Raw genomic sequence first — 13,204 nt, 5'->3', positions numbered from 1 at the left:
CGTGGCCAAAGGGGACATGTCGGGGAAATGGGGCATAAAGTATCCAGGACCAGGCTGGAGGAGCTTGGGTGAAAGGGCAGCAGCTAGAAGCATTGTGCAACAGTGAGGGGTGTGGGTTGAGAATAGAAACTTGGGTGCGTGGAGCTGTACTGCGGGGTACGAGTGAGCTCGCCTGCGGTGGGAGGAGGAGGGGTGAAGGGGCATCTGGCGGGAAGAAGACCCCCACCCCGCCGCCCCCCTGCCCACCCACNACCCGCGGAATCGCATGCGCACTGGGGACCTGGAGGAAAGGGCTTTTGTTGGGAAAGCGGGAGGGCTGGAGGGGTCCGCGCATGCGCAGGCTCCCCAGCCGCCGGGGGTGCGCGGAGAAAAGGGGCGGGATGGTCCGAGCTGCTGTGCTGGCAGCAGTAGGCGAGGGCGCGGCTGCGGGGTTCCTGGTGCTGAGGACGGACGCCATTGGAGCCCCAGGGAAGGTAAGGATCCAGCCCCAGACAGGACCTGGCGAGGGCGAGTGCAACCCGACACGCTGCGCCCTGCCCCCGCCCTCCGGATCTGAACAAAGCCGGAGCGCTCGGAACCGGAACCCCATTAGACCCGAGGTGGAGATAGGAGCACCCCCGCTATGACCATCACGCCCGCGCGCCCAGACCCCAGCCTACCGGCCCCAGAGCCCATGCTCCCCACCCGTGGGGCAGACCCGTGTGCTCAGAGCTGAGCTTCCTTAGGTCCGAGGCCCCACCCCCACCCCAGGCTCCTAGATGACTCCGGAGGAGCTGACCGCTTGCCCCCTTCCCGGAGACCCGGCCCTTGGACCTGAGCTCACCAGGGCTCCAGTTGGAACCTCGCCTCGGTCCAAGGCCCTCATCCTATGCACCATCCACCCCTAGCCATCCTTTCCGAGCCCAGCCTAGACCGGAATCAGCTGAATCCCCCCTCCACCCCCGCCCTGGCGGGGACCTGGCCCCAAGGTCCCCGGGATTCGGTTTCCCAGAGCTTGGGGCTGTCGCTGTTGTCTGAGCCCTGGTGTCGGCTCCCCCTTGGTCGTGGTCCCCAGCTGTGGCCCTCAAGCCCAAGCCCTTTGTTTCTCCCTCTCTCAACGCATCCCCTTCGGGACTCTTGGGACCTGAGCTCTCAGGTGCACCCCCAGTTCAAACGCTGTAACGTAGCCTCAGGGATGGGGAGCCTGCCGGTGGTCAACAGCCCTTTGGGGACGGGGACGGGGCCTCCTCTATCCCTCTGGTGGGGCTCTGCCCCTGACCGCGGCTACCCCGTCAGACCCCCCACGCCACCCCCGTCGCTGCTGCCACCGCCGCCGCTGCGCCACCACCACCTCCTTGTGCTGCCTTGTACTGCTTAGTAACCTGATGATTGCGGCCCCTCAGCTCGCGAGAGATCCCGCCTCACTGAGTCCTGCACCCTCCCCCTGAAGCTGCCTCACCCTCCCTCTCAGGCTGAGCTGTCTTCTCCTTGGGACCCGCGGCATGGCTGAGAGAAGCCACAGCGGGCAGTCGGAAAACTCCAACTCTGGAGACATGGATGAGGGGAGCCAGCGAGCCAGGGAGGAAGAGATGGTTGGAGGCAACGACTATGAAGAATTTGGTGCTTTCGGTGGCTATGGCACCCTCACCAGCCTTGACATCCATCTCCTGAGAGCCTTTGGGAGCTTGGGTTCAGGCTTTCGCTTCTTAGCGGTGAGGCCCCTTCTTGAGCACCTGCTTGCCCTGAGCCTTGACCCCTGTGCAGCGGGGTGGGTGAAGGAAGGGGGAGGGCCGAGTGCGCAAGGCATGGCCAGCTTTCCCGAACCTTCCCTGTCTTGCTGAGGGGTGGCCAGGGCCAGCTGGTGGGAGGAGGCTGGGCCTCCTGGGAAGCACCATGGCAGTGTGTCGACTTGTGTATGCCCTCCCCTCTCGTGCCCCGCTCCTCTGGCCTTGCAGAATGAGCCCTGGGAACTGGAAAACCCTGTGCTGGCCCAGACCCTGGTGGAGGCACTGCAGCTGGATCCGGACACCCTTGCCAATGAGACGGAGGCCCGCGCTGCCAACGTAGCCCGCTCTGCCGCCTCCAACCGAGCCGCTCGGGCTGCTGCCTCTGCTGCCCGCAGGTCCTTCAACCAGGCGATCTCTAACCAGATGAGGGCCGCACAGCAGGCCCTAGTAGAGGACGCCCAGGCAATGACATATGCCGAGGCTCAGGGGGCCACCCCTGAGACCAGCCTTGCCTCTCAGCAGACCTCCCAGACGCTAGTCGCCAGTGAGGGGGCTGCCCCTGGGGCTCCAGCAACCTCCACACAGCCCCAGACAGCCTTCCTGGCGCAGGAAGCTGCTGCAGAGGGCCCTAGCACCGCCTGTGCTTTCACTCAGGCTCCAAGTGCCAGCGAGAGGGATGCCACCCAGCCCCAGACAGCCTTCCTGGGCCAGAACGATGTCTTTGATTTCACTCAGCCGGCAGGTGTCAGTGGCATGGCCTTCCCTCGTCCCAAGAGACCTGCCCCAGCCCAAGAGGCCCCCACAGAGGGTCCCAGTGCTGCCTCTTGTGTGCCCCAGGCAGCACCTGCCAGGGAGGGGTCAGCCACCCGGCCCAAGACCACCAAGTCTGGGAAGGCGCTGGCCAAGACTCGGTGGGTGGAGCCTCAGAACGTGGCGGCAGCAGCCGCGGCCAAGGCCAAGGCGGCCACAAGCATCCCTGAGCAGGAGGGGGCAGCTGCCACTGCCCAGCACAGTGCTGAGCCCTGGACCAGAATGGGAGGCAAGAGGACAAAGAAGGTATGGACTCCTGTGCCATCGGCACAGCCCCTGGCTCCCCTGCCTTGCCCCTTCTCTCCCCCTTCTCCTCTCCCCACCTCACCTCTCCTCTCCTCTCCTCCCCTCCCCACCCTCCCCCTACTCTCATCCCAGCTTAGTCCATGCTTCCGCAGCACAAGGCTGCTGAGTCTGGTTTTGACTCCACGTAGTTCCAGCCCTCGGGGCTGGTGGGAGAAGAGGCTGGCTCAGAGCCTGGCACTTAGCAAGCTCTCAGCACGTGCCAGCCACTGCTCATACTACTCTCGCCTCCAAGCGCCTGTTGGGGGGAAGGTGTGTGGCGGGTGCATTGGCACGGGAAGTCTGCTAGTCCCGCTTGTCTCCTCTCTCTCTCATGATACAGTCCAAGCACCTTGTCGAGGATTATGAGAGCAGCGAGGAGGAGAGAGAGCCCCCCGCCGTGCCACCAACCTGGAGAGCATCGCAGCCCCCCTCTTTGGCACAGGCTCAGCCGGCCCCTCGGCCCCCGGTGGCCCCAAGGTCCCAGATACCTTCGAGGCATGTCCTGTGCTTGCCCCCTCGCAACGTGACCCTTCTGCAAGAGAGGGTAAGATAAGAAGTCCACACTCTGCGTCACCATCCCCTCCTACCCCACGGGCCAGCACTGTTTGGCCACCCATGCCTCGATGTACCCCCGCCTTCCTCCTCCTCCAGGCAAATAAGCTGGTGAAATACCTAATGATTAAAGACTACAAGAAGATCCCCATCAAGCGCTCAGGTAGGCAGCAGAGCGGGGCCCCGACCCGCTGCCTTCAGCATGACTGGCTGAGGGAGCTCAGCTATGAGGACCCTGCTCAGCCCGGGTGCCTCCCCTAACTGCCCCCCTCCCACAGACATGATGAAGGACGTCATTCGGGAATATGACGAACATTTCCCTGAGATCATTGAACGAGCCACCTACACTCTGGAAAAGGTGGGTGCGGGGACAGAAGCTGCTCCACGCCACTGGAGATTAGAGCTGTGGAGCAGTGGGATGGCCTGTGGCCCCTGGAGGCCCAGTTCCCACCCTGCCTGCTCTGGGGACCTCCGCTAGCCCTCCACCTGTGAGTTTCCACTGCCCCCGCAGGGCGACACCTGCCCCTTCCCAGGCCCTGCTCTGAGAGTCTGTCTCCTGTGGTGGGTCTCCTGTCCTCCCCCCCGCCACCCTCACACACAGGTTTGGAGTAGGGGAGGAGGACACGTCTCATGGGGCTTGACTGGCTGGCTGCACGATGCCCAGCGTGGGGGTAGATCTCACTCTGTTTTCTCACCATGTAGAAGTTTGGGATCCACCTGAAGGAAATCGACAAGGAGGAGCACCTGTACATTCTCATCTGCACCCGGGATTCTTCAGCTCGTCTTCTCGGGAAGTAAGGAGGGGAAAGAATGTCGTGACCTCCTTGGGGATGCCTTGTCCCTGTCTGCATCCTCTGAGGGTCCAGGAACCCAGGGCTGGAGGGCCCCCCTGGCAGGGCCCACCCTTGGAGGTTGCAGTGCCCAGGGACCGCTGTATAAAATGAGTAGCATCCTGGGGGGGGGGGCGAGACCTTGTTGCTGTTGGGATTTTTGCCCTTGGGTGGGAGGAAGGTGGTTCACTGCATCCCTGCTGGCATGGGCGCAGCAGGGTGGTCCTCCAGGGAGAGCTTCCTGTAGAGTGCAGATCCTGAGGTGGGCATGGCCCACCTGAAGGCGCCTCTGGACACCCCATGGCCACTTGCCCAGCCCGTGCTCCCTGACTCACCCCATGCTCTGCAGAACCCTGGGGGGGAGGGGTATCAGATGCCCCGGTTATGGGCGAGGCAGTTAAGTCTCTTTCCACCAGGTGGAATTGTCTGTGATCCATGGGGCATCAGGCTACGTATCCCTGCCAAGAATTTCCCCTCCCCATGGGCAACCTGGGAGAGGGTGGATGGTGAGCCGGCTGCATGGTTGAGGGCAGTGGCCTCTGCACAGCATCCCTTCCCTCTCTCTCCACCTGTAGGACCAAGGACACTCCTCGGCTGAGTCTCCTCTTGGTGATTCTGGGCGTCATCTTCATGAATGGCAACCGTGCCAGCGAGGGTGAGTGCTGGCTCTGCACCTGGGGATTTGGCCACGGTCTCATCTTTGGGTGCCAATCTCTCGTCCCCCGTCTCCCCTCGCAGCTATCCTCTGGGAGGCACTCCGCAAGATGGGACTGCGCCCTGGGTATGACTGGCTCCTCGGCCCCTGCCCTTGGGTGCTCTTCTATGGCAGAGGAGGTCCCGGGATTAGAAAGGAGTGGGGCGCCCGGGCTAGCTAGAGAACAGAGGGTCTCCCTAGGGATGGATGCAGTAATGATGCCAATCTCTCAGCCCCCTCAGAGCTCTGTCCACAGAGGACACCTCAGAGAGACAGAGTCAGGGGATCCACCGGGTCACCTGGCCTCTGCTTTGTGCCGTGTCCTGGGAAGGCAGTCCCCACGGGCTGGGAAGCCAGTGAAGGTGCCCGGAAATGCTGCCGCCCATGTCCGCCACTGCAACCCTCACTGGTCATGGATGTCTTTGCTTGCACTCAGGGTGAGGCACCCTTTCCTTGGTGATCTGAGGAAGCTGATCACAGATGACTTCGTGAAGCAGAAGTAAGTATTGCTGAGCTGACCTCACATCACTCTGGGGTACTCCACAGTGCCAGTTGGGTGGAGAAGACATGCCCATCCCATTTTGTAACCCAGCACGAGCAGGGCCCAGCCCGGGTGAGGTCAGGGGGCAGAATTCTGGGGCTGTCTCTGGAACTGGGAGCCTGTGTTGACTGGGAGTGTGCTGAGGGCATGTGTGTGTTAGGGCCACCATGTCACTGAACACCTGCCCTATGGACCGCCACAGGAATTTCCCCTGCTCTTTGTACACCTGAGGAGCCAGGGGCTTGGAGAAGGGAGGTCTCCAAGTATGGCCCACAGCTGGAAAGGCTGGGCGCCCAGCTCTCCTGGGTTCCAGGCCTAGACCCAACCTGCCCTTGGTTCTTGGAGGACACGCAAGCAGGGACACAGGCAGGCAGACGGGCAGGCATGTGCACAGGCAGATGGGCAGGTGTGTGGACAGGCACACACACACACACACACACACACACAAAAGGGTCAGGAATTTAGACTAACCCATGGAGATCTTCTTGGCTGACTCTTTTTTTTTTTTTTTCCTTTATTCCCTGCCATTGTCAATGGTACATCTTTCAGGGGCTCGGCAGTCTTTCTTTGTTTTGGGCCACTAGTGACGGGGTGTGCTCAGAGCAGGGGGCCCGAAGAATGGCTCCTCTGTTTACAACACACCCAACAGGAATTCTGGGGCTATGATGATGAGAGGCACAACACTTGTGGCCTCCCCGTGAGCATATGCCCTACACATGTCCACTCTTGACCTGCACGTGGCTTCCGGGTGGGCCCACTGCTGTGAAGCTGTGAGGGCCACGCGTTGGGGGTGGAATTCCTGGGGGTGAGACTGGGTGCAGGCGGGGCAGCCCTTCTCTGCCAGCCGAACTGCAGCTCTGGGGTAGAGGAGGGGCCCGATGGAACCCATGGGTTCCACAACGGGTCTGCTGGGAAAGAAGCCAAGGACATTTTCCTCTCTGGTTCAGGTACCTGGAGTACAAGAAGATCCCCAACAGCAGCCCGCCTGAGTATGAGTTTCTGTGGGGCCTGCGAGCCCGCCATGAGACCAGCAAGATGAGGGTCCTGAGATTCATTGCCCAGGTACCTGGGAACCTGTGTGGGGTGCCAGGCCTCGGGGGGTGGCACTTTGCATGCCTTGTTCGTTTCTTGGTCACGGCCTCCTCGCGTGGACGCTGAGCGGTTCCTAAGCGAAGAAGACAAGTTCACAGGGGTCGTGATTGTGCCGGATGTGTCCCGATTCCAGGGGTCTTTCTTTTTGTGGTCATTTCCTGAAGCGCCTAGGAGGGTGTGGCCGGCAGCAGGTGCTGCCCGAATTGTGGGGTAGCCCTGGCACTGAGGCTGCTGTTTCCCACCTCAGAACCAGAACCGGGACCCCCGGGAATGGAAGGCTCACTTCTTGGAGGCTGTGGATGATGCTTTCAAGACGATGGATGTGGAGATGGCCGAGGAACATGCCAGGGCCCAGATGAGGGCGCAGATGAATATCGGGGACGAAGCTCTGATTGGGCGGTGGAGCTGGGACGACATACAGTCTGAGCTGCTGACCTGGGATGAGGACGGGGATTTCGGCGACGCCTGGGCCAGGATCCCCTTTGCGTTCTGGGCCAGGTACCATCAGTACATTCTGAATAGCAACCGTGCCAACAGGAGAGCCACATGGAGAGCTGGTGTCAGCAGCGGCACCAACGGCGGGGCCAGCACCAGCATCCTTGATGGCCCCAGCACCAGCTCCACCATCCGGACCAGAAATGCCGCCCGAGTTGGCGCCAGCTTCTTCTCCTGGATCCAGTAAGATTTTCCCAGGGCCGTGAGACCTGCAGGAGGGCTGTGGGGGAGGCCGGGGGAGGCCCCAGGAGGGCTAGGGGGAGGGCTAGGGGCAGGGTGGTGGTGAGCCTGTGGAAACATGGAATGATACCCGTTGCCCTTTGTATCACCCCTGGCTGGTTGCTGTGGGCCTCCATCCATCCGTTTCCGTATTATTCCTCGTGTTACAGACAGCGTTGAGGACGTGCCGTGATGTTCCTCATCCAGCCAGACTGCCTCTGCAGAGTCCCTCTTAAGCAGCACTCCAGGCGCTTCTCCCTGTGGGTCGGAGGGGCCGTGCAACTCGAAGCTCCCCTTGCTGCTCCTGCTTTCGTTGTGTGCTTTTTCTTGTGTGTTCATGTTTTGGTATCAGTGTTACATTAAAGTTGCAAAATGAATTGGGTAGTCTCTTGCTTGACCTGTGCATGTGTGGCTATGATTGGCCTTTGGCTGGTCTGGTAAGGAGGTCGCTTCTTCTGATTGTCCTGGATCTGTGGCCCTCGCCTCTGCAGATGAACCTCACGGGTACAGTTACAGGTGGAATGCAGGGAGGTGTGGCAGTTCCAGGTGAGAGGGGGGACAGTGAGTTGGAGGAGGCCCCAGTTTAAGCGCTTTTGTGATGCCCCATGAAGGCAGCTCACGTAGCAGCAGCTAGTAGGCAAGAGGCGGCAGGAGAATGGAAGGCCTGGAGGTTAGTGCCACCGTACCACAGAATGATTGTGCCCATGGGCAACCACAGGGTTCACTCACCCGAGTCCCCACTTTTATGGAGACCTGGTCCCTTAACCCTTCGCACAACATGAGGCAATTCAGGACCCTCACCCCGGGAAGGAGTCTTAAGCCCAGTGAGGAGGGCCCCGGGTTGATGGCCTCAGCCCTGCAGTGGGTAAGAGTGAAAATTGCTGACCAATGAGGACAAACAGAAAAGCTTAATCAGCCCATGGCCAGCGAGGGGTGGGGGCTTCACTGCCCCTCTCATCCTGAAGCAGGCCAGTCCGTTTCCAGCAAGATGCGGAGGGAAGAGACAGGCTGGTTCCCTGGGAGGAGCTCCATCCCTGGCAGAGATGGTGCCCTGGGCTTCCTGGGGTTCCCCAGTAATGGCCATCGCCAGGTAGAACACAGCCCAGAGGACTAGGAGGCACGCAGTGGTGCCAGTGTCCCTGCTGCAGCCTTGCCTCTTTTGTCCCAGTGAGTTCTCAGAGCCTGACCCAGATCTAGACCCAGGCTGCCCACATTATTTTGAGGCTCAGTGGAAAAGGAAGACCAAGGTTGATTTCCTTGAAAGTGATTAAGAATTTCAAGAGAGTGATAGCAGAACGTGATTCCACATTGGAGCTCTTCTGAGGTTGGGTGGGGCTGCATAGGTCACATATCCAGGACTTGGCCCTGTTTTCCACACAGGTATCGGGTGCATGTACCATTTGGGGGCCTGTGGTGTGATTTCTTCTGTTTGAAGTAAGGGCCCACTCTGGGCCTCAGCGACTGACCTTCTGTGATTCTGACCTTCACCGAGCCTCAATGATTAATTTGAACATTCACGCATGCACCACACACACACAAACACACAGAGTAATGGAGTGTTCTTCGCTTTCTCTGTGTGGGTCCATGGTTGGGATGGAGGGAGGGATAAGAGGTGTGTGGGATTATAGGTTCCGGGTGTGATGAGTGGTACCCAATGTGACCAGAACCGTCCAGGCCTTCCAGCCTTGCAGGGTGCTCCCCCTTCTGCCTCCCTTTCCCCGAATGGGCCACACCAGGGTCCAAGGCTCCACACTCTCTGTGGTGCTGTGCTAAGAGCAAGGGAGGAAGGGAGAGTGGGAGTAGACAGGTTGTCTAGAAGCAGAGCGGAAGATGGCCTCAGAAATGGCTGACCGAGTGTGGGTCCCACTGGAGGGTTGGCTGGGCCCATGTGGAGACCACGCCTCCACACTCTCTGTGTCAAGAGAAGACCAAGTCAGACCTCCCTCCATCCCCAGCCTGTGACCTTCCACGGGACCCTCACCACAGAGGTTGACGTTTTCTCTTGGCAAAGTGTTTTCAGAGACCCTCTGATGTGGCAGGTCTGTGGCTGTGGTACACAAGGCACCTGAACCTACCTACAGCCTTCTCCACATCTGAGGACTTTGGAGTCCTTCTGCACTTGTTCACACACTAGTATTGCTCTGCTGGTTTCCAGTTATCCATGGTTATGTGGAATTCTGCTCTGAATGTTCACCTAGGATCTCATTTGGGAGCCCATGTTTCCATCCATCAGGCAGCCCCGAAAGGAGGGGCTTATTAGGCCCAGCAAAAGGGTGAGAAATGTGAGGAGCCAGCTGCATCAGAGTAACAGCGTCATGCCGCCAGTGACCTACTCAACCCAGCCATGCCTCGCTTGCCTACATGTAGCACCCAGTAGTCCATTCAAATTATTAATCCATCAAGTGGATTAATCCACTGAAGAGGCTACAGCTTTCATCATCCATTCTTTTCACTTTCAAACACTGCCTCATTGCCTAGCACATGAGCACTCTGGGGACATTTTGAGGGTGCTGGAGACTCAACCTAGGGATTCTATGTACCCAAACTTTTTGTAATTGTTTATGTTGAGGCAGGATCTTTCTGTATTACTGAGGGTCTCGCCACTTTGTTCAGGCTGGCCTCAAAGTTGCAATCCTCCTGTCTCAGCCTCCTGAGTCCTTGGGAGTACAGGCCTGTGCCACTGGTTCCCGATTTTGAACGGGAGCCATTTTAAAATGCAATCCATAACAAGTCACCAGCTCTGCTCTTTGCAGTCCATTGCTCCTGACACTAAGGGGCTCGTACGTCCCTGGGCAACACGTCCCCCTGTGCTGCACTGTCTCATCACACCCAGCCTCCGACTCATCCAGCCACACACACCCAATCCCACTGCACCCTCACTGATGCTCTGGGCAGCTGTCCACCCTCACTGTCCACATGAGAAAAGTAGAGCCATAGAAGGGAGGTGACTTGCCTGAGTGCTCAGACCCAGCTCAGACACTGCCTCAGTGACTGTCTTTGGTCCAGTCTCTTCTCCTGGCCCTTTCCATATCCTTTCCCACGTACGTGTGTGTGTGTGTGCCAAGTCACCTTTATTCGAATGCTTTGCCCTTGACTATTGGGTTTTCTCCTTCATCAATGGTTGACAAGGGCCTTATATATGCTGCATTCTTTGTCCTTGACTGGTGTCCCTTTCGCAGACATTTTCTCACAGTCTACAGCTTGCCTTTCCATTCTGCTAAGGGCAAAGGGCACAGTTGCTGAGTTTGGTGAAATCTAGGTAACCTCTCTTGTGTGTGTGGCCTCTATGACTTTCTGTGCGTTGGAAGTGAGTCTTTTGCCCACACCACGTGCGCCAAGACCTAATCCTACATTCCTTCCAGACGTTTTTGATTTTAACTTCTTTGTTTACATTGAGAGTCTCAACAAATTTAATGAGTCTGAAACCATGCGAGGTCTCATTTCTGACCTCCGTGGAAAGAAACCAGAAACCCATTCCAGAAGGGTAATTGGAAAATTAACAAAATTGTGGAAATTGAACAGGACCCTGTCAAATCACCCCCGGGTCAAGGAAGAAACCACAAGGGAACTTAGAAAATATCTCCAGACAGATGAAAGCAAAAGCCCAACAGACCACACTTTACGAGGTACAAGGAATGCGGCACTAAGGGGGCAGCTGAGAGCAGTAAATGCTTACGTTTGCAAAGAAAAATGATCTCGGCTCAACAAGCTCATTTTATGTGTCAAGAACTACATAAGGATGAAAACCTTAAACCCGAGATGGCCCAGGGAAGAAAGGAGTGAAGATTCGAGCAGGAAGAAATGAAGTCGAGAACAGAAAAACAGTAGCAGAAATCAGTGAAATAAAGAGCTGCTATTTGGAACAAAAACCAACAACACAATGGGCCGACTCTTCAGTAGATTAACTAGGAAAAAAATAAACAAGACTCAATTAACTAAATTCAGAATGAGAATCACGGAGGTACAACGGACGCTGCCCAAATAAAAGAGATGACAAGACACTCCTACCATCAAATTACACCCAAGAACTCGGATGACAGGGAGGGAATGGAGAAAATGAATTCTGAGAAACATACAACCTACCAAGAGTGATTCGTGAAGAAAAGAGAAATCAGAAGGGACCTAACCCACTGAGGAGAACAAATCCTAATCACAAAGCAACCTATGGAGAAAAACCCGAGACCAGATGGCTCCCCTGAAGAATTCAACAAAACATGTAACAAATTGGCAATTATGAATGCCGGTCTCTTCCAATAATAGAGAAGGCGGGAATGCTTGAGATTCATTTCAAGGGGCCAGCATCACCCTGATACCCAGCCAGACAAAGAGACCACAAGGGAAGAAAACAAGAAGCAAATACCCTGCAAGAACATTGATACAAAAATATGAAACAAAAACTAGCAGCACATTTAGAGCCCACAAACAAGTGGGATTTCCTTGGGAAGCACATGGAAGATTGAACCAGTGAAAACCAATGTCATACACAGAATCAACAAAATGTAGGACGACAACCTGCTAATCATCTCAACGTAGGCAGTAAGAGGATCTAACAAAATCAGCACCCGTCACGATGAAAAGACTCAACGTAAGGGAACATAAAGGAGGGTCCCTCCAAACAGCAGAAATCCATTGATAAAATCCCCACTGTGTGCATCAGACCCAAGAGTGAAAGAGGAAAAGATTTTCCGTTTAGGCCAGGGACATGGCACGAGTGCCTGCTTTTGCCACTTCTTCACACGGTGTTTATTAGACCATCCAGCAAGAGCAATCCCAAAAATAAAAGATAGAAATGTTACCCTCAACATGTTCAGGAGTAAGGAAATACCCTTCAACCTGGTCCATAGGTCTCAGAAGGTTCATGGGTTAACTGACAAAATATTTCAAACTGAATATGAATAAGAAGGATACTGAATAAATGTCTGTATTGCATGAAAAAAGAAAGCAGAGCATGAACGAGTCAGACATCCTTGTCATAACAGTTGAGTATAAGAACAGATATCACCTAAAGGGATCAGAAGAAATTGAGTAAGGATGAAAGTAATAACGGTTCAGATAAAGCACAACAGCCCAAATCAGTTCTCAGTGACTCCACGGACACTGGCCTCCTCCTCGGGGCCTCCACAAAAGAGAGAAATCACGAATGACCAATGCCTGGGATGAACTGGCAGATGTGGCTCTCACCAATAACATGTTAGGAAGATCCTTAGTCCTGGGCTGGGGTGTGGCTCAGTGGCAGAGCACTTGCCTAGCATGTGTGAGACACTTGGTTTGATTCTTAACACCACAGATAAGTAAAGTCCATTGACAACTAGAAAAATATTTTTTAAAAAGAAGATCATTAGTCCAAATTTTTCTTTTTAAATACTTTTCTAGTTGTTCATGGCCCTTTATTTAATTAATTTATTAATATGTGGTGCTGAGAATCGAATGCAGTGCCTCGCTCATGGTAGGCACGCAGCGTGCCACTGATCCACAACTCCAGTCCAATGCTCCGGATTTCAAGATGTGGAGAGCAGATACAGATTTCAAGAAAATACACCAAAGTGACAAAACGCAAGCAAACAGAACATTACAATTGTCCAAAAAGCACTGAATGTGTGGAGCATGATGAGAGCCACAGGCAGAACAACAACCCAAACCACCTCCAGACATGGATGGCTCCAAACATTATCCCACCACACACTTCAGGAAGAAGGAATGTGAATTGTACAACTTGCCAGAACATATCAAAGAGAGGAGACATTTCCCCTCTCCTTTTTTTAATATTTATTTTTTAGTTGTAGTTGGACACAGTACCTTTATTTCATTCATACATTTTTTAAAGTGGTGCTGAGGATTGAACCCAGGGCCTCCCAGGTTCTAGGCAAGCACTCTACCACTGAACAACAAGCCTGGCCACATCCCTTCTCCTTTGATTAGACCCCAACCTCAAAAGGACACGTCACATGATACACACATCCTATCTTTTACAGAAGCACCC

At 55.7% G+C, this 13,204-nt stretch overlaps 1 protein-coding gene and 1 non-coding gene across 2 annotated transcripts; both read left to right on the top strand.

Annotated features, from left to right (window-relative positions):
- The first annotated feature begins 316 nt into the window (after nucleotides 1–316).
- On the top strand, nucleotides 317–7,601 carry LOC107160882 (melanoma-associated antigen D4). Its single transcript, XM_015507485.2, has 13 exons — nucleotides 317–473; nucleotides 1,451–1,691; nucleotides 1,935–2,762; nucleotides 3,142–3,345; nucleotides 3,453–3,516; nucleotides 3,632–3,711; nucleotides 4,056–4,147; nucleotides 4,759–4,838; nucleotides 4,922–4,964; nucleotides 5,314–5,376; nucleotides 6,366–6,480; nucleotides 6,758–7,188; nucleotides 7,395–7,601. Exons 2-13 carry the CDS (start codon nucleotides 1,482–1,484, stop codon nucleotides 7,402–7,404), a joined length of 2,220 nt encoding a protein of 739 aa, XP_015362971.1. The 5' UTR covers nucleotides 317–473; nucleotides 1,451–1,481; the 3' UTR covers nucleotides 7,405–7,601.
- Nucleotides 6,007–6,136, top strand: LOC125614275. Its single transcript, XR_007344882.1, has one exon. It is a non-coding gene; the product is annotated as a small nucleolar RNA SNORA11 (small nucleolar RNA).
- Nucleotides 7,602–13,204: the final 5,603 nt, after the last annotated feature.

This window comes from Marmota marmota, unplaced genomic scaffold (assembly GCF_001458135.2).
Source record: "Marmota marmota marmota unplaced genomic scaffold, marMar, whole genome shotgun sequence".
Taxonomy (NCBI): domain Eukaryota; kingdom Metazoa; phylum Chordata; class Mammalia; order Rodentia; family Sciuridae; genus Marmota; species Marmota marmota.
This window is presented reverse-complemented; position numbering and strand designations above follow the sequence as displayed.

Coding starts and splice junctions, on each gene's coding strand:
- LOC107160882 (XM_015507485.2), top strand. CDS start 1,482: ATGGCTGAGAGAAGCCACAGCGGGCAGTCGGAAAACTCCAACTCTGGA. Junction 1,692..1,934: donor CAGGCTTTCGCTTCTTAGCG/GTGAGGCCCCTT, acceptor CTGGCCTTGCAG/AATGAGCCCTGGGAACTGGA. Junction 2,763..3,141: donor GAGGCAAGAGGACAAAGAAG/GTATGGACTCCT, acceptor CTCATGATACAG/TCCAAGCACCTTGTCGAGGA.